This window comes from Apteryx rowi, unplaced genomic scaffold, assembly GCF_003343035.1.
Source record: "Apteryx rowi isolate R43461 unplaced genomic scaffold, aptRow1 scaffold_51, whole genome shotgun sequence".
Taxonomy (NCBI): Eukaryota; Metazoa; Chordata; class Aves; order Apterygiformes; family Apterygidae; genus Apteryx; species Apteryx rowi.
The window spans coordinates 3091977-3111767 of record NW_020450772.1 but is presented as its reverse complement, the minus strand read 5'-3'; the positions used below and the strand labels follow the sequence as shown (position 1 = coordinate 3111767).

The window sequence follows — 19791 nt, the reverse complement described above, 5'->3', positions numbered from 1 at the left end:
CCCTCGGCGCGCCGCCAGGGGGGGCCGGCGAGGCGCCCGGCGGCGGGGGGCGGGCTCGCGTCTCGAGCGGGCGCTGCAGCGTTGCTTCCGCGAGGGCGGCAGCGCGAACAGCGAGACCTTTCAGCCCCGAGGCTTACAGCCCGTAAAGCGGCCTAGAAGTCTGCCGAGCGTGTCTCGCGCAGGGAACCGTACAGGAGGGACCCTCGTGCTGAGACAGTCGCTGAGGAGAGGAGCAGCGGGCCCCCACAGCAGGCACCTGCTTGCGCAGAAGCGGGTGCACTTTCCCCGGCCTGATCCGGCACTGAAGTGCATCAGGGGCCCACAAAAACTGACTGTCCATACCAGAGTTTCCATCTAGCTTACTGTGATTAATATAGCTAAGCTTGTATCGATACAAGTATCACCTATCGATATAAATAGCGAGTGTACAGACACTTTGGAAGGGAGGTTGCCTTTCGCAGAGTATCGAGCAGTGATCTATCGACCCCTAAAACCTTGTAGGCAGGCTGAAAATGATTATAGTTCCCAGGTCGTGGGAACACTGCCAGCAAAACAACTTCTGGAGTAATATTTTCCCCTGGAGACCTCGCATGTAAGTGCCTAAGCAGCCTAAGACTCTTAAAGTAATCATCTTATCAGACCTCACTGTGTCATCCTGCGCCCTTAAAGAAAAGCAAAAATAGACTTTCGGGGGATTTACGATGAAACAGAAGAACTCCTGTTCTCACAAACGTGCATCTGTGCCTAAGTGAATTGCTTCCTACATGCTGGGAGAAGGAACGTGCTAAGAATAAGCTGTAAGAACATATAGGGACCAAATCTTCGATCTTTAAAATTTGTTGACTAGAGAGAGAAGCATGGTGGAGAAACTGATTGAAACCAATTTGCTAAGTGGTACAAGCAGAAAGACGTTCAGGAAGAGGGAATAAAAATATCTCAGGCAACATCTGGCAAATTAAACCATTTCAATTAGGTTTACAAGAAAACAAGGAAATCCATGCCAGATTGACGAGAAGCATTTAAAATAACTTGGCTTCTCAAATAACCTCTCTGCTCAGACCATTATGATTCTCCAAACAGTAGGCAGCTTGTGGAAGTTTAAGCTATTAATTTCTTTTTTTGTTCTTTTACCCAAATACCTTTCTACTTAAGTATATGAAAACTAAAACAATTAAGAGAAAGCCAGACACTTGCAAGGGTTTAAAGGTACAGCGAAAGAGGCTATCATGAAAGATAAAGATTTAAAGATTCATTATCATGGATGTGTTTTGTTAAGGTCTGGAGAGAATAGTCACAAAAGAAACCTGCTTCTTCTCCATCTTTTTTGTAGATTTTAAAAAATACAGTTAAAAACACAGAAATTTTGTTCAGTCACTTACACAGACCAAACATAACAAAGTGCCTGACTCTTCCCTTTTTAAAATGCAGTGGCTTCTTCTTCTTTATAATGAGTGTTTCAGTAGCATTTATGAATTGGATTGGAAAAAGTGCATAGAAAAGGACAATGCAATAGATTAAAGTGAGTGAAATAGGAAGTTTCATGCATGTTCACTGGTCATATCCTAAAATGAACAGATGCAAAAAAAACAATTTGACCAAATTAATTTATCGTCAAAAGAGCCATTACAATTACATATTCTAGGGCAAAAAGGATTGTCATTTATTGGAGGCAGGGTATTAGGGGATTGTTAGTTAGACCCACCATGGCAATTTCTGTGTTGGCACAGTTTAAAAACGAACACAGTAACAACTGCACCAACACAGATCTTTACAAAAAGCACTTACCTAAAAATGTCAATGTGATAAAACGTAGGAAGAACTAATAGCAAGGATGTTTCATTAACAGTATAAGCATAGAGAGTATTCTGTAATATCCTTCCCCTTTTTCTAATTCACCAGGAAAAGAAATCCTGTTAGGATTTCTGACTGAAAACAGTCCTGACTTCCTAACAGTCCATCTTACCTTTTCAGCTTTCTAGCAGTAATTATTTTTGTGTGGAGTGCCGAAACCCCTCAACTTAAAAAAAAAATGCAAGAATGTTGACAGATCAAGAGTGGTAAGGTTAGGATATCAAAACCTTAAATTTTTTCATCAAGTCATCAGCTTCTCTAGCATTTGATAGGAATAGATCAACATCCTTGTGGAAATAACTTCACCCGCTCCGATTAATGTGTGCCATAATAACCATTATTGCACAAGATACACATTTTTTAATCTGTGTTCTTCAAGTATAATTTATATTAAAAAAATCTTCTATGTACAAGTCAAGTTTACATTTTCATAGCATTTTACCTTCATTTATTTTCACTTTTAGAATTATATACCCAAAACTATACTGAATGAGCATATATTAGCAATATAAAGTTATATAAAATAATAAAATGATAATAGACCTCAATGTAAAAAAGGGCAATTGCAGAATCTGGTAAGTTTAATACACATATATGACATCTAAACATAAAATGTACAACCTGTCAATAATATAATTCACATCAGAATTCATCTGATTATAAAAGTAGCCTAGCTAACCGTTTTTAAAGAAAAACTATGGTTCGACTGTCTGGGTACCGATCATTAGTTTATAGGGTTACATATTTGTTTTAAGGAGCAGGGTAAGGCTAGTTTTCTGGGCTTTCTGTGTTTTGAGAGTGAACATTAAAACATATTCAAAGCTCATCTTGTCACAAATTGTAGCAGGAACAGTTTGTGAACAAAGCTCAGTATCCCACTGCTCCATGTGCTACAATTCAGTTTGAGAGCAATCCTCATAAGCCAAAGAAGTATATCAGCATAAATATAGATTGAGTTGCATGCAAAAGTGTTTTGGTTTTAATTTTTATTTTTGAGAAGGGGCATTTCTCAGTCACAATTAGGTAGTTTTTAATATAAACCTTGTCCAAAAATAAAATTCTATTTTAAGTTTTGAATAAAAATGTGCAAGTAATCTTAATTTGAAATATCTTGTAGAGGTTTCTCCCCACCTTTTATAACTTGTTTTTAGAAGAAACTCAGTGCTAAATGAGTAATTCTTCTTGTTTATTATTTCAAACAGAACTGAAAACAGAAGAAAGTGTTTTCTGGAGAATTATCCTGGTGCTCAACATTTAGTAGAGATTGAACTATTTCAGTATGCAATCTTGTGTACACTTGCTTCAACCTGAACTCATCTTCACAGTGAGTTGCTGAATGTTACTACAGTCACAGTGAGCAAAAAAAGAACCTCTGATGAAAAATACTGGACATTTTTTAAGCCAGACTGTTTAAATGTGAAACAAATAAAAAATCAAGTAATATATATGCCATAAAAATATACACATAAGTCACTATTGTAGCTGACAAGAGTTGAAAGAATATGCTTGGTAGCTTATCTGACAGCAGTGGATGCTAGCTTTATGGGTGACTTCAGAATTTAAAATGGGAATCACATGAAACTCATGTTAGCCAGAGAGTCCTCCTCATTCCACTCCTCACATTGCTTAAGGAATTTACCTTCTAGCTTCACGAGTACCAGAAGCATATTTACTGAAAATTATTTTTTGCCTACTTGCATTTCTTAAATCTTCCTGGGAAGTCTAATTGGTAGATTGCATGCTTTTTGGAGTTGCCCTCAAGTCAGTGAGCTTCCCAGGCATATTTAAGTCAAATCACCCCCCCAACACACACTTTTTCTTTTTTTTTTTTTTTTTGGTCTTATACCTGTTCTTCATTGATAGCCATGGCTGCCCTTCCCAAGAATCACAAACAGCAAATGTAGCATCCTTGCCATAGATCAGAAATGGGCAATAACCTGAAAGTGTATGGAAAATATATTTAAGCCAGAGGTACTTACATCAAAACTATTAAATTATTCAATTGATCTTGTCCCAAAGAAAACATTCAAACAGTTAGCAAAAATCTGAAAAGATGGAATTTTTTTCCTGAAGTTATTTTTTTAAGATCACTTGAAGACAAAAAAAAACCCAAACAAAATGCTATTAGCAGTTTAAACTGGATTTACAAATTCAGGATTTTTAGTATGCTACAGAATTCAGCATGTATGTGCTGTATAATGGAAGGAGTTATTGTCAGGTGAACATACTTTAGGATATTTTGCTATACCATTAATAATGAAAAGCGTTTAGATTTTTTTTTATTTTCTTACTATCTCCACTTTTTTCTAGTAAGCCTAACTGTGATTATTTTTGTGCTCCCAGACAGCTACTACCCCATGCTGAAAACTTCCCTGGTCCTGGATGTGGAAGGGTATTTAGAGGCTTGGTATTCATACATGATGTAGTATATTCTTCATCTTTCTTGATGAGAAAGATTTCATCTTATTCCCCATAAAGGCTGTGAGAAACCACATAAAGAGGACAGTACAAATAGTCTTTATCCATTATGATTTATTCTCTACAATACTTCATTAGAGGATAGAGTTCAATTATTTACACTCAGAAGTTATTATATAGGTAGGAGGCAACCAAGTGTAATACAAAGAATTGGTCTGACATCTCTGCACTGAAGGTCAAAAGAGGTCTCCTGCTTTAAGGAAATAAATTAACCAAAAAAATAAAAAAAAAAGAACATGTAGGTTCCAGAATACAAACAGAAAACAGCACTAATAGTCAGTGAAGAATGCAGATGTTAATGTACTATGAAAACAAATTATCCTGTGCAAAGGTTAAAATGAACCCTTAGATTTTCTTACAGAATATTTTTGTTCTTATAAATCGTAGATATGTGATATTTTGATGATAAAACCTTTTCAAACTGAAATGGCCTCAGTTGAGATTGACTGTTTAACATTATGAAGAAAAATTTAAGAACCTCACAGTGGAAACATTCTAACACTGACAGACTCCAGTGATCAAAGACATTCTCCTGTATTTACTGTAAAACAAAGACAATTCATAATTGCAGTGAGATTATTTCTCAGCTGTGGTTGTCATGAGAATAAGCCCTTCTAGACCATAAGGCACTTGCTACTAAGGATGAGTTAAATCCATAGCAAACCAGGTGAGAACTGCTTTGAGGAAGAGCAGTTCTAGCCTGCTGTCCCAGCCAAGTAACCACAGAGAAATTCCTAAATTGCATTGGTCATTGATTTTGGTTGCCTCCATCTTAGGCAACTGAAAATACATTTTGTTTCTAGTTTACTTTTCATCCTTATGCATAGCTGCCATGTAATGATCTAGAAATGGGATTATTTCTGAGACCCACCTGTCCCTGTCATACATTTTTCTGAGATGGCTTAACTATTGACACACTTTTCAATTGATTTTACAGCTGGACCCTTATGGGACTAAAGCTGAGAGGCCTGTTTCTTAGGCAGCAGACCAGTGTTTCTGATCTGCTAGCTCCTCTTCTCACTGCAAGAAGACAAGAACACGGTACATATTTAGAGGCGTTTTTGTTTGTTGTGTTTTTGTTGTTTTTTTTTTAAACAGACTGAGTGGGGAAATGGAAGTGGGAGGGGATAAGGCCTCCCCAGTCCAAAACCATCCAGCCCACTTCAGGCTTAAGCCAACCAAGTCACTCAATCCTAAAATTCTGTTCTTTAAAAATGACAGCTAACCCTCCCCACCCCACCCCTTAGTCATCCCCTATTCAAATAAATGAAATCAGGAAAACACTATACACTGTTGAAGACACAGAACAGGGCAAACATTTGAAAAAGAAACAATAGAGTTGAAAAGCCTGGCACTATATGCCTGCATGACCAGTCTCACTGAGCGTGCTCAGGGGTGAAGTTTTAGCACCATTTTTTTGCTTTTTTTTAAACCTTTTAGAAATTAAATTCTAACATAGAACATTTGAACAGTAATGAGTGTAGCCCTATGTATCATACTGTTTGACAGCTGAAAGGTGAGTGGTATGTCCAGAGCTGACCCCACCCTCCCCCATCACTCCACGGCACCTGGGAGAGTAATTACAAACCACTCGAGTTTGTAACAAGACTGATTTATTCTCAGCAGCAGGAAATCATGAAACAATCCCTTAATCTTCAATTGCTTTTCAACAACATCACAAGGGAAAAGTGGCAATTTGTAAGAATGACCCAGTACAGGAGGGAAGCTGGGTCGATATTGCACAGTTATCCAGAATAGGACCCCCTCCTTTCCCTCACGTCTCTACCCCCAGCAGCAGAACATGACACCGTTATGAAGCAAAACTGCAGGATTCTGTTCACTTCTCTAGAACCAGAAGGAGCAGCAGCATGCAGTTTTGAGGTTTCTATCCAACCTATCCCCTGCAATGCCAGGGGAGAACGCATCACAACTTCAGGCTTAAACACCAGCCAGCTTTAAAAGCCATCATTACCACACACAAACAAATTTTAAAGATATATGCAACCAAATAGCCATTACTCTGCTATGCACTTATATTTTCTTTCCTCATCATTGCTGACCCTTCAGATATTTGCAAAAATCAAGTGTAATTTTCTGAATCCAGTGACCTCATTGAGAGGGTGTCATAATTTACAGTTTATGACATCCCTCAATGACTCTGACGAATGACAACTAGATAACTGGTATCTTCCTCTTAGAAGAGAGTATTTCTTGTAATCATCAATGACGGGAGAAGAAATACACAATGCACATGAGTTTCATACAGTTTGGGTAATACAGATTTTCCCCCCTCATTGCCTTGATGTGGTAACGACTAAACTGTATAAGATAATAACTTACCAGCAAAACTACATAGCTTTATTCCATAGTCCTGCTATAAACTGGAATACTGACAATTTTCAAGATCCATAGTCACCCGAGAGAAAGTGGCTGTCCTATAAAAAGGAAGGTCCCCGAGACTGTTTGCTTAAGTTAAACAAATTTCAGTCACTAGTCTCACCGGTATGACTACAGGCAATGCCCTGCAAATCCCTCCCCATCCCTAATCCAATCAGGCTCCGTTACAAATGTTTGGACACAAAACTTAGTAGTAACAGCAGTAACAGAGAGGATTGTGCAGGGACACCCAAGGACCTTGTCCTTCACGTAAACAGCGTTTTACGTTTTGTTCTCTTAGAGGCATAACAGCATTCTATTTCATAGCAGGCTACATTACAAAGCACTGTCTAAAAACCCCACAAACTGTGAACCAAATGGAGTCCTAGAGAATCCAACCTACAGTGGGATCTGCAAATTAAAACCTTCTGGGGTTTACTTAAATAACAGATTCATCTACAATACCGTCCAAAGTTTTTTCACATCTTTAAGAGTTCTGTCCATGAGGATGGGGTGCTATCCAGACGTTCAACCCTCCCCATATCATAATGTCCGCCTGCGATGTGTGGGGACTGCAATCAGCTCTTGGTACACAACAGATACCAGAGGTTAAAAAAAATTAAAAATAACCTAAAAAATGTTTTGTTGGACTCCGTTGCCCAGGCTGCCAGGGGAATGCTCCTACTTGATCTGGGGGGCTTCCATAACGAACAACTCAAGTTTCCAGAGTGTCGGTAACACACAAGAACAGATCAATCTGAAGTGGCACTTCCACTCCTAGAGGTCTTCTGCACCTCACGACAGTTCCTAGACACGGAGCCCCAATCCAACTGAACCCCCGTTCGGAGGGAAGGCTGAGATAAGGCTTGGGCCCCTCAAGTTCTGTCATGCTCTCATCCTCCCCCCAGGTCAGCTGGAAGGCAGACTTGGCAACGGAAGCTAGCATCATAAAATGGTGCAGTAATAGAAGTAACTGGACCAGGAAGAGGAGGCGTCTGCCCCAATGATGTCRTAGCCGTTGGCAGCAACTGGGGGGTGGGACTGGTCATGCAGCCGTGTGTCAGGAGTAATGATTGTAGAGGGGGGGGGCATGAAGAGTGCCATTCTGGAAACAATGCTGACGGGAAGCCATGTATTCTGCATAACTGATTGTCACCTTCTCACTGCGGTACCTATGGAAACAGCGTAAGAATAAAAAAATGTAAACAGCTTATGCAATATGAAGAGACTAGACATAAAAACGTTCATCCCATGTCATCTTTTAGCTCACAGGCAATAATGACGAAGCAGCACTCACTAACTTCAAAAAATACTTTGTCTGTATGGAGAGAGAACCCTTCTAAGCTTGAATTAGATATGCTTCAATGTCCCAAAAGTTGAGCCCTATTCAAGGCAATCATAATTAAGGTGACTCCTGAAGCGGCAGTTTGGGGACACAGGAAGCAAACAATCAATTTGTATTCTTTTTATCTGCTTGCTGTGAAAAAAGGGGCAAAATGTTTGCTGGAATAAGATGACAAAGTTTCAGAGACAAAATAAACAGTATTTCAGTATTATTTACTTCTGTGGTGATCTTCATATTTGAAAGGCTAGCAAAAACAAATGATGGAGAACCAGCTAAAGGGAGGTTTACTAAAGAGTGCATGTGACTAGTCCATGCTGTGCAATCAGAATCCACAAAACGTAAAGTCCTTTTGGGAGACCAGAGATGCCAAGAGGGGATGAAGGTGTGCTTCTGAGCATAGCATACAACAGYACAGCTCACAACCATTTTGACGTTAAGCCCGTGTTACACCAGGTTTTACTGAAAAACTTCATCCTGTCCTCTCCTGTTAAAACCCCCCCCTACATTTCCACCTAATTTCTCCAGAGGTAAGGAGCGACCTGAAAAATCATGGTGTTTCTAGACAAAAGCAGAATGTCCCGATTTTTACTAACATAAAGGGAGCTGAACCAGTAGGGCAGCTGGGTGTATGGAAAAGCAAGCAAATTCTGAAAATCAGCCAGCTTTGAGAGTGGTTTGGTTTTGAGAGAGCTGTCACCTCCAAATAGCTACAGCATCCACAGAGGAACAGAATGAGAAAAGGAAATCCATTGTAAAGATACAGAAGAATCAACCTTGTCAACTTTCAAAGGTTCTGCTTCTTTTGATCTTTCATGTGGATGATTATATTAAAAAACAGATAATATTAAAAAACAGTGACACTTCTCTTAGAAAAAAATGCTCATTTTGATCCTGTGTGGACTGAACACATTACACTTCATCCATATACATTATTTAGCTTACACAGCATTTACAATGTTGCCTTTCAGCCTATGTTTTTCATCTGAAAGAAGCGTAACAACTTATGCCAAACAGAAATAACTCACATTACCCATAAATCACTACAAAATAAAAATATAAAAAGACTGAAACATCAGCTAACCTGGTGAGTTTAATTGTTTTCCTAAAATCATTGGTAATCGGAGCCTTAAAGCCACCTTTCCTGAGTAAGGAGTCTATGGTCTGGATCTGATCCCAGTCTGTTGAAAAATAAAAGCAAGGGAAATTTTCAATATAAAAATGATGTTTGAAAAATAAAACAGACACATAAAAGGCCTCTAAAAAAGCAAATTACAAGAACAGGAAACTCTGAGCTTTATAAATACCAAAGGTGAACTGGACACACAGCCTCATGCATGCACACTACCTGCACATATCAACCCTAACTCCTACTGGAACATTTTCCATACGACCTCTCTTCTTATGAAAGTCTGCACCTTGCTTCTATTGCAGGCACCCTGAACTGTTTTACCGCGTGGCACTCAAGTTTAGCTCTCTAAGCCTTAAAATAAGATAATACTTAGCTCTTTACATAGACAAACTGGGATCAGCCTGATGCTCTAGTGATAGCACAGTGCACTGCTATGTGAGAGATCAGAGTTAAAATTCCTACCTTAGTCTTTTGCCCCAGAGCCAGGAGGATGCGACAACTCCACTCTGCTAGGTGGAGGAAAGGAGGCAATATTTTGAGCAGTTACCATGGTGACCACTACTAATTTGAGTGGGAAGTGTGCTCCAGAGGGGCCCTGTTTCCTGCCCTCATCTGGAGGACGCTACTTTAGCAAGAATGAGGAGGAAAGGGACTCTCCTGTTGGTGCTGTGCAGCCTGCAGTTATCCTAGTTGGTAGGAGAAACATAGAAGAGGAAAGATGCAATGCTGAATGAAGCTGGAAGGTCCATACTTTGAGATCCTCTATTTCTTAAGCCCTAGAACATGTTTACACTAAGATACAACTGTGCATGGATGTGGGATGAGAGAAAGGCCAGATGAAAACCCAGCAGCAGCTGTATCAGGTGTCAGTTATCCAGATTAAGCCTGGTGGCTCCATGGCATTACTATAAGGAAAGCATTGCAATCCAAATCCAAAATCCAGAGATTTAAGTTACCCAGTTCTGTGACATAATGTACTGATATGTTTGGTTGCCATCTCAAACCCACCTTGTTCCTTAGCAACCTCAGGTAAATACGTGGCTGTGCGTTTGACACCTTTCTCATTGATGAACTCTATTCTGATCCCATGGATCCCAACCTATAGATGGAAATGAATAGCCAAATAAGAGGTGTTTGCTAGGACCGAGTCCATGATTGATTTGTTATTATCACAACACTGCGGTACCTCTGCCTCACTGGCCAGCTTGGCTATAGCTTTTGCCTGGGTAAATGACATTTTCCTCCCCTCTCTCAGCCCTTGCCAGGCAGGCCTAATGAGCAGCTCTCCTAACAGCAGTGTAAAGGACCTCTGCCTCCTTTCCCAGACCAGCCCAACCAGTCTCCCTGCCATTTCTCCTGAAGTCAGTCAGGTACAGACTTCTGACAGGATGGTTTTCCATCTCTTACCCTGGCCCAGAAAGACAAGAATCTCTACACAAGGGCCATGCCCAAACTAGCCCAACCACAAAGTCTATTTAATCCTTCTTAAACTAAATACATTTTTATGTACAATGTGCTAAAACTCATCCACACCTTAGGTCTCAACTACTTCTTTTATTCCCAGTTTCTATTCACAGCACCAGAATACTTCCCAGGCTTCTACTGACATATGTATCTAAACCTATTTCCTGTTGGGCCAAATCCATAAAACACTTGTTTCCCCTTTATTCCCACTCAGATCCCCACCCAACCAAAACCAAACTGTTAGCCCATCATCTTCCTCCCTTTCAGTGTCCCACCCCCATTTCTTCGATTCCCAGCTACGATGCCCAAACACCCCTGTAACGAAGGAGACACATTACCATGTACTAACCCGAACCCGAACGGAACGAGAGAGTGATGCAGAGTTCCAAATGCACCTGTTCTCACCTCCCAGTCCAGGTAGTCATTGGCATCCTCAAAGTTAGTGAGGAGGGAGACAGAGCAGAAGAGTTTGGGCAGCTCCTCGCGGGTCAGGGGGGGAAATCGGCTGTCCTTAAGTGCACTAAAGGGAACAGAAGATATATTGCCTAACACCAAACACCACATCAAAATGTGAAATGTTCAGTTATGCCCTACACGTTGGCCTTTCAGAGATTACGGTGGTTAATTCAGTTTTGATTATGCCTCTGTGAAACATTTTTATCTTTGTTACTGCGGAGAAAGTGGTCTGCATCTATTCACAATCTAATGAACTGCAATATGCAAACGGTAGTGCAAGCTTCCTTACGCTGTCCTCCACTTAATGCAGTTGGAGAGAGATTATGTGCTGGCAAGATGTCAAAACTATTAGTATGCAAGACAGATTTGACATTAGCTTTAAAAAGTCAACCAAAATTCACCTGCTGCAAAGCTGTTCCACTAAATCCTGATATATTACTTCACCCTAACYACCATACAATTCTCAGGTTTATTGTGAACCATATTAAACTGAACCTATGTCAATCCAATAAAATCTCTCAACCTTGAATCTTTATAGATCTTCAGCAAATTAAACTGATTTCAGATTTATTTCATTTTCAACGTAATTACCTGGTTAATGTGTATTCCCTGAGTCCTGAGTGAAGATTCATGGCTGAAAAGGTCCCGATGCAGCCACGAAGCCGCTTGTCTCGCCCCGTCTTCCACGTCACAAAGAGCGGACTGGAAAGGGAAAAAGACAGAAATACTCCAACCTCTAGAAGTATCTCCTGGCTAAGGGGAGCAGGTGTGCATGCATTTGCTTTCTCTACTCCTCTCTAATGAACCCCAGTATGCATTTTTTTTCCACCTGTAATCTAGCAATAATACCCCCCTAAATGCAAGAAACAAYCTCCCCCAGCCTTTTCATTATATTCCTTTCTCTCCACCAGTTTCCAAAACCTTCCTGGACAGACTCTGAGCTGTTTTCTGATGAGTAATACAGTTATCTAACTCCACAGATTACCTTCGTGAGGAACGGTCTCACTTAGTAGCATCCACTAGTTTACATGACAACCCATACTGAAATTAAATAACTAATCTTATTTGCTTCACCTATATTATAATAGCACCTTTGAACCTAAAATCCCCAAGCACTCTACAAAGCATCTATAATTCAGGTTTGTGATAAAAGTTTTTTTTCCTAACGGATAAAAAGCAAACCTTTTTTGTCCCCCCCCCCCCCAAATTATTTCCATGAGGATCCAACTTTCAGGTCCATCCCTTCAGCTCAAACAGTCTGTGTTCACATCCCCTTTCACTTATCTTATATTTGATTTACATTTACACAAATTCTCTCCTGTTGAATAGACATCCAAATCACTGTATTGTTCCCACTCAAACATCCCGCAGAGATTTGCATCTTCCCCCACTACTGTCACGAAATTACAGATATAACAATAGATTCTCAAAAATGAAAAATCAGCAGTCTCGTTTCAACCGGATAAGCCAAAAGCCATAATTAAGCCAAAACCAGCAAGTTCAGAACAGCAGCATTCAAAAGAGTTCTGTGAATAAGTAAAGAAAAAACTGTGATTATTAAGTGTAATACATTCGCTTCTACAGAAACAAGTGAAATTGCAAACAGTTGTAGAGAGAAGCAGTAAAGAAAGGACACTGGTGGTTACAGATTTACAAGAATGTCTGAACATCTGGAAAACTGTGCAAGGCAACTGATGATGCTGATCTAATTCTAAAAGCAGGGAAGCTGATCTTATTTTTTCGGATGACAGTACCGAATACAGTAAGTGGTAGTTTCTAATCCCAGCATAAACGAGCAAATTGTCAAACCTCATGGAGCTGGCTGTCAGTGATTCTAAACATGAGTCTATGGATTGCTGATTGAACTTTAAAAGATAAAGAAAATGACACAAAGCACAGTCTTAAGAAAATCATTTTCTTAAATTAAACAAACGTTGCCAAGAGTTGTAAAATATGAAGACAGAAGGACTGATTCTGTATCAGGGCACAGAAAATTACTTTGTTCAAATTCTTCAAGCTCTTGTAAGCAATATATTTTTGTTGCAGTGAACATTACCAAAAATACTAAAAGATTCTGGTCAGGCAACAAAAATAACTTGAAGAGGAGATGATTTCTCAAATACAGCAACACAGCTTCTTATGTTTAAGTAGTTAGATTGTTATTTAAATTGTAGTGACAAAGCAATGCCCAGTGATGCTCCCCATAGCAACGATGGAATTAAAATACTGGGTCACAGGATAAATCTGTTTTTCGGGATCTAGTTACCAACAGTGACCAATGGCAGAAGTACTACCCAAACAGGCAAACAGCCCTCAGGTGATAATTGTGAAGAACTTCCCCCACAGAGGAAGCTGAAACATTCTTCCACAACCATCAGCCACCTTATGGTTGGCCGACCAAGCAGACAGAGGATTTACTGTTCTAGTTTTCCGACAACACTTCAAGGCACTTTCAGGGTATCATTCCTCAATATTATCATCCAGCTCCCATGTGTTGAAATAGAAGACAGAAACAAAGCACAAGAGAGATTCAAAAGCTTACCAGAAAAAGATACTAAACTTACAAAGGACATTTATGAGAAACAGTACTGTCACAAGCCCAGTGGAAATTTAGCTTAATCTAATTAAAGTTCTGGAACCATTACTTAGCCCATGTGACATTCATCCCAAACAGAAAAGGGAAGGGAGAGAATGGAAAGCACCATTGACAGAATACAAATCTAAGTCAGTTCCTTCTTTTCTTGGATTCAAATTACAGGTTCACATATCCAATTCACCTCTTTCCCCTTCAAAAAAAAAAAAAAAAGTTTCCATTGAGCTGTGACACAGCTTTATGCATCTATAATAGAAGAGATATTACCAGAAAGGACAGGACAATTACATTCAGAAGGATGTCATATTTTCAAAGATAGCACGTTTTTAATAATTTTTCACTATGGTCATAACAACCAAGGCATAAAAAACGTACATAATTTTGTAGAAGTATATAAAATTTCAGTATTATAAGGTTTTTCATTGAAGAAAACATGTTTCTTTCTGTATCTGAGGAATAAATGAACTTGGCAAATCGCAGGTGTGGCTCACATAATAACTATTTTTTCCATAGCCTCTCCCTGAAAAGTGCATTTCCCAGATGTATTGAGAAAAGTCACAGTAATCTTTTACCCATATTCATCCAATATCACTTACCTATACTTTTCAGTCTTATTTGAAATGGACTATGGAAACCATTTCTCCCCCAGCCACAATATCTTATTTATGTGCCTTTGATGAGAGTTTGTTGAGCTCAGGATAGAAGATTCTCAGCAGCTAAAAACTAGCTTCTCCAATTGCAACTATAAAGGGAATTTTAAAGTAACAAAATATAGTGTGTTCAAATCAGAATCCAGCCTGTACGAGGGGAAAACCTGTTACTTCAGGTATAGATTTAATGATGCAAGTATTATTTGTCCTACATGGCAACTAGAAGCTTGTATGGCAAAGTTTTAGTACCAGTTTGTAAGATCTACTGTTGGGAAACAAACAAACAAAAAAACCGCAAAGACTGAAGCACTGAAGTGGAAGAACTAATTAACTATTCGTATGCCAGTCTGGTACAAAATTGCCATTTCTTCATTAACCTGAATAGCAGAATGATTTTTTTTCCTTTAGCAAGTTAACTCAAACATAAGTCCTGCAAACACCGAGTCCTGCAACCCCACATTGTCTATGTTGATTTGTGAACCTCATTGCTAACATGTATAAAAGCTCCCCTACGCCACAGGTAGCCGTCAGTTCCTTATTTCCCATCAAAATTGTTGTCCATGTACGTATCCTGTCAAGCTGGTAACTGGAATTACCTATGGCTTTCAAGTCATAACGCTGAACTTTTTGTTTCTGTTATTACACCGTTTACGCAGCATCCTGACCTTCGCTACTTCGTCCACATTTACTTTAAGGTTCAGCACAAACTTAAGAGATCTTTATCTGAGAAACAGGTGGGGACAAACCTGTGCATCTTTCTTTCCCTCCATCTGTCTCTCTCCTGTCTCTCCAGAGAGTTTGCCTACTTCTGCTATATACCTTTGTTTTGTTCCAATAGCTCTCACAGTGACACGAACCATGTTACAAAGGACAACAAGGCAAATTATTTATGCACTCTCACTTTGCTTTCTCTTATATTTCATAACATTTGGCTTGAAGTTCGCTACATCACTGTCTCAAACGTGACAGTGCCATCCCTGTGTGCTGCTCTGCAAGAAAGCCAAACACACAAAGAAAGCTYTTCCCTGGAGTTCATACAACTATTTGCTACAAGCAACGGCATAAATGCTGAAACTCAAGAAAAAACATGTAGGCATTTGCATGGAGGGGAAGAAAAAAAAAAAAGAAGAGGAGTGGTTTTGTTATGGAGTGCTGATCTAAGAGACTTAAATCATCAGCACAGAAACACCCAATGAAGGCTGATGAGTGAGTAAGCGTGACAAAGGCTTTTAAACTTTTCTAATCTGGGCATAAAATTTAAACAATTAAGATTCCTGAAAGAACACCCTTTTTTGAAACTAGTTAACAGAAACAACACAAGCCAGCTAGAAATGTCTGTTAAGGCCAAAACATTGAAGCAATATAAAATTACATCCCTTATTGATTTAAGAATAGAGCAAAATCGCTTTGTGTTTCAAGCAACAAAATAGTAAGGTGACTCATGTATCCTTTTCTAAAAGGAGCCTAATTAGATCAGGTATGAAAAACATCAGCAGAAGCGTTTAGGCCTGGGGAGTCCCTAGACCTGTGCTATACTCCAGTCCTGAGTGTTCCTCCATGCACCTGTATTTACAATATTACACGTTAGTCCACAGCAGCATTCAGAGTGTGCGTCCATAACCCTGCTAGGAGAACAGCTGCAGGGATGCACAACCTACATCTGGCTGATTCCACACCAAGTGGAATTCCACACCACCCCCACAAAGTGGGGAGACATTCAATACACAGAACAAATCCTTGACCTGTTTAGCCATTGTGCCTTTGCATCAATTTAAAATTCATTAACTTAAAGATGTTAACAACTTCTTATTTTATCTATTGTCCTGGAGCTGGCCCCTCAAGAAGGGAGAGAAAGTCTATCTGTCATTGATCTTCTCCATATAGTTCTTCCACCCAACGTTTTAAYGTTGCCATTTCCATGCCTACATTCAACCCTCAGCGAAGCATTAGCTAAATCTCAGAGTGAAATGCCCGAGTAACACCTTCACAAATCCATCTCCTGGCTTCCTCTCATACGAACCTCCTTTGTTCTTAATCCTGACATTGTCACTGAATGTTTACTCTCCCCTTCTCCCCATATGGTCCAGCTAGCACGGTCTCCATAATACAGCCACATTTTCAGTTTCACCACTAGCAAATTTTTGTTTTCCCTCCCTGCTAAACCCATTAACTTGGACTACTGAACACCCTTGTGAGCATCATTGTCCAATTCTCACTAGTTCACCATTTGTTTCAGGGTCAGCCATGAACTTCTCTCAACTTCTTAACCTATTCCCTTCCGTGCTGCTAGATGAAGGAAGTCTCTTCCCTTGACCCTTTACAAATTCAGTGCCTGGCATTAGAAGCTGATTCCCCTTCAAACTAGTTACATTATTTCATTGTTTTCTGAAAACTTTCTAATTTCAGTTTCACTCACTCTTTTTAGCACAATTTTATGATAGACATGGTGCAGTTAGTTTCTTCCAGAGCAAGAAATCTTGTTACAAAGAAGGGAGCCAACTTTAACAGAGCATTATCGTGAAGCGGGTTTGCGCTCCTCGATGCGGTATGCACCATCTCAGGCAGCACACCGGACGGGGAGCTTGTGTATTAGCCTAGCTCTCTTTCTGTAGAGCTAAGCCTGTTCTCCACTTGCCACCACTCTTCAAAACTCCGCACATTTCCATCAACAAATACAACAGAATATTTTTACTCTTTCATCCACTTTACAGAGTACCTTTTTGTTTCTGATAGGCCAAGCAAGCAGCAGAATTTCCCCTCCCTCCCTGCAGACCAGTTTTCCCCTTCCCCAGAGAAAACCCTTCTCCCTCCCCAACCAAATCACAGCTCTAGGTGCTGGTTCCTCAGCTTTCCTCCCACACACGGATTTACTCACTAGGGGTCATTGGTAAATCGAGGAAGTCGTGGCTGAGGGAAACCATAGAGATGACAGTAGAGTACATCAAAGCAGTAGCAGCACATCTCCGCTGTCACCACCAGGTTCTTGGTACTGTTGGCAGTTCCATTGGGCCGGGTAAGTGGGCTCAGAGCTCCTGAAGTGGGATTCATTCGAGTAATTGGGGAATTTCCTGGGCCCAAAGTCAAGTCAGATACGTTCTCCCTTCCATTATTCCCGTCTGTATGCTGGTGGTTCTGAAGAGGACCTGAACTGGAGCCTGGTACAGTTGTGGCCTGATTCCCATGACTGTGGGTTCCACTCCCAGACAATTTGGGTTTCTTTACCCCACAACAGCCAGCTGCCAGCTTGGGCTCAAGTGGAGGAACACAGCGTCTTTTTCCCATCCTGATTCAAAACTCGCTGCCTGGAGCACTGCAGAACCCTGGCAGGAAGAGGAAGAAGAAGAAGAAAAAAAAGCAATACACAGAACAGTTACACCAGGTGGAAAAATCAACAGTCATTTCCTTGCTTTTGCTAAAGTGTCAGAAGGGTTTGTCTTTACAAAAAAAGAGGGGAGAAAACCCCTGCAACTCACAGCTAAGTACAGAACTAAGACCAAATCAGCAAACAGAGTGGGATTTTTTATGCAGAAAAAGATATATACATGCCATGAAATCATACTTACAAAGGTGAGGCTTACTGAATATTTAAAAAAACAGGAAGCTCATCACAAAAAAGTGGAAGGCGGTCTTCTCATAAGGGAAGTGTTATTGGGGGAGAAGGGGGCGGGGGGAAGACTTTGGACTATAGATACATCCCATTCACTACTTTTCTGGATCCCCCGTTCCCTCTTAGTTAATGTCTCTGCATCAGTGGCAAACAATCTACTACTTAACCACCACAAAAGCATTTCCCTTCCTCGTTCTCAGTGGAAGAGTAACAACAACTTTGCATCGTGCCACCTGGTTTGGACTCGCAGGCATGCTCCCCTTGATTTAGCCCTGGCCCGATCAAGACACAAAGAGGAGCTACAAACACTGAACCAGCATTTTCTAAACAACAGACCGTTTCCCAGACCCAAACACAGCAACCCCAAGAACCAGAACCTGCATTTACTTTCTAAGATAAAGCCAACAGTGCCCACAGGCAGATATCTCGAGTGTACAGCCAGGATACACAGGAGTGAAAGTGCTGAAGAGGGAGCGCAGCCTGAGCGGAGGGAAGCGGCGATGGCGGAGAGGAGAACACGGACAGAACGCTCGCGCGCTCCCACATTACACAGGAGGGTGGAACCAACGCAGGCAGGAAAGGCTACACAGTAAAACAAGAAATGAATGCAACAGATACGGACCACAAGTCAACGGTAGGAACTTGCATAGGTAAGTATAGATCTCATGGCGATGACGGCATTACACACACAACGGGAGGGAAGAACAGATGCCTGTCAGTCAGCTGGGGCTAGAGGAGCAGACACTTCCATCGCATAGGACACCAGGAAGAACTGGAAGCCAGCTTCAGGCCTCCTGAGTGCCAGGCCACTACTTTAACCACTAGATCATCCCTCCAACTTTTCTAAATACTTAACTGATGGGTGAACTGAGAACACAAACACAGAACAGAAAGGGGAAAAAAAACCACCACTACAGACATTCTTGTTATGGCATCTCCCTTCCTTCTCTGCACATGCAAAGAATCTAAACTTTATCCATGAAGTTTCTTTAGCCATTGTAAGTGTGACATGATCCTAAGCTGAAGCAGAACTGGTATGAGGCATGCAGGAGATGATGTCTCTAAAAACAAAATGCTTAGAGTGTTTGAGCGCAAGGTTTTAGAAAGATAATCAGCATAAGGAACAGTTAACAAGACATAATGAAAATCACCCATTTTGCTCTAATCTCTAACCTTCCTAACCACAAAAACAAGGATAACTTGGACAAAGGAAACGTACTTTTTCAGTACCTATTAAAAGTTATGCTATAATGCTTCAGTGACAGCTGCTGAGATAGATGCGCCTTTCCAAGCTCTCCCTATGGGCTATCTCCATTTAGGAAAAAAGTAATTTATGTATATTTTTTTGAAACCATAACTCTTCATTTTAAATTAAAGACTTGGGGGGGAGGATGGGGGGGGACAGAGAGGATCTTCTACAGCTCTTGGACACTTATCACCACGTCAGCTGCTGCAGGCAGCAGAAATGCCCCAAGGAAGCCGGCTGCACCCAGACCAAGGGTCGCCTTCAGCGACGGGCACCGCCGCCGAGCCGCAGGAGGCCTGCTGCTATCCGTCTTGCTGAGCCTTCGCAGGAAGGGAACTTCGGCACAGAGCGACGTGTTCCAGCAACAAACACAAGGCCAAAAAACAAACGAGGCGCCCGACCTGCGAGGGGCCGGAGCGCAGCGCTCCGTGACGGAGCCGAGGCTCCCGGGGACACGGGGCGGCAAAGAGCCCCGGACCCGCCAGGGTTTGACAGGCGCAAGGGAACGGCCAGGACTGCAGCTGCCTGAACGAGGCACCGAGGCGGCACCGCGCCGGCGAGGCGGCGCAGAGGCTCCGAGCCCCCCACGCGGCCCG

General features: G+C 41.0%; 1 protein-coding gene across 4 annotated transcripts in view; it reads right to left on the bottom strand.

Annotated features, from left to right (window-relative positions):
* Positions 1-4372: 4372 nt before the first annotated feature.
* AMMECR1L (AMMECR1 like) overlaps positions 4373-19791 on the bottom strand; it is a 16168-nt gene continuing 749 nt past the window's right edge. Inside the window, exons 1-7 of one of the 4 annotated variants that reach the window (XM_026080136.1) lie at positions 17906-19775; positions 17218-17662; positions 11691-11801; positions 11049-11163; positions 10188-10278; positions 9132-9228; positions 4373-7877 (exon numbers count right to left, since the gene is read on the bottom strand). In XM_026080136.1, the coding sequence (XP_025935921.1) occupies positions 7766-7877; positions 9132-9228; positions 10188-10278; positions 11049-11163; positions 11691-11801; positions 17218-17624 (933 nt within the window). In that variant the 5' untranslated portion in view covers positions 17625-17662; positions 17906-19775 and the 3' untranslated portion in view covers positions 4373-7765. Of the gene's footprint in view, positions 7878-9131; positions 9229-10187; positions 10279-11048; positions 11164-11690; positions 11802-17217; positions 19776-19791 lie in introns of those variants that run through there. The other 3 variants (XM_026080137.1, XM_026080138.1, XM_026080135.1) reach the window with 3 other exon arrangements.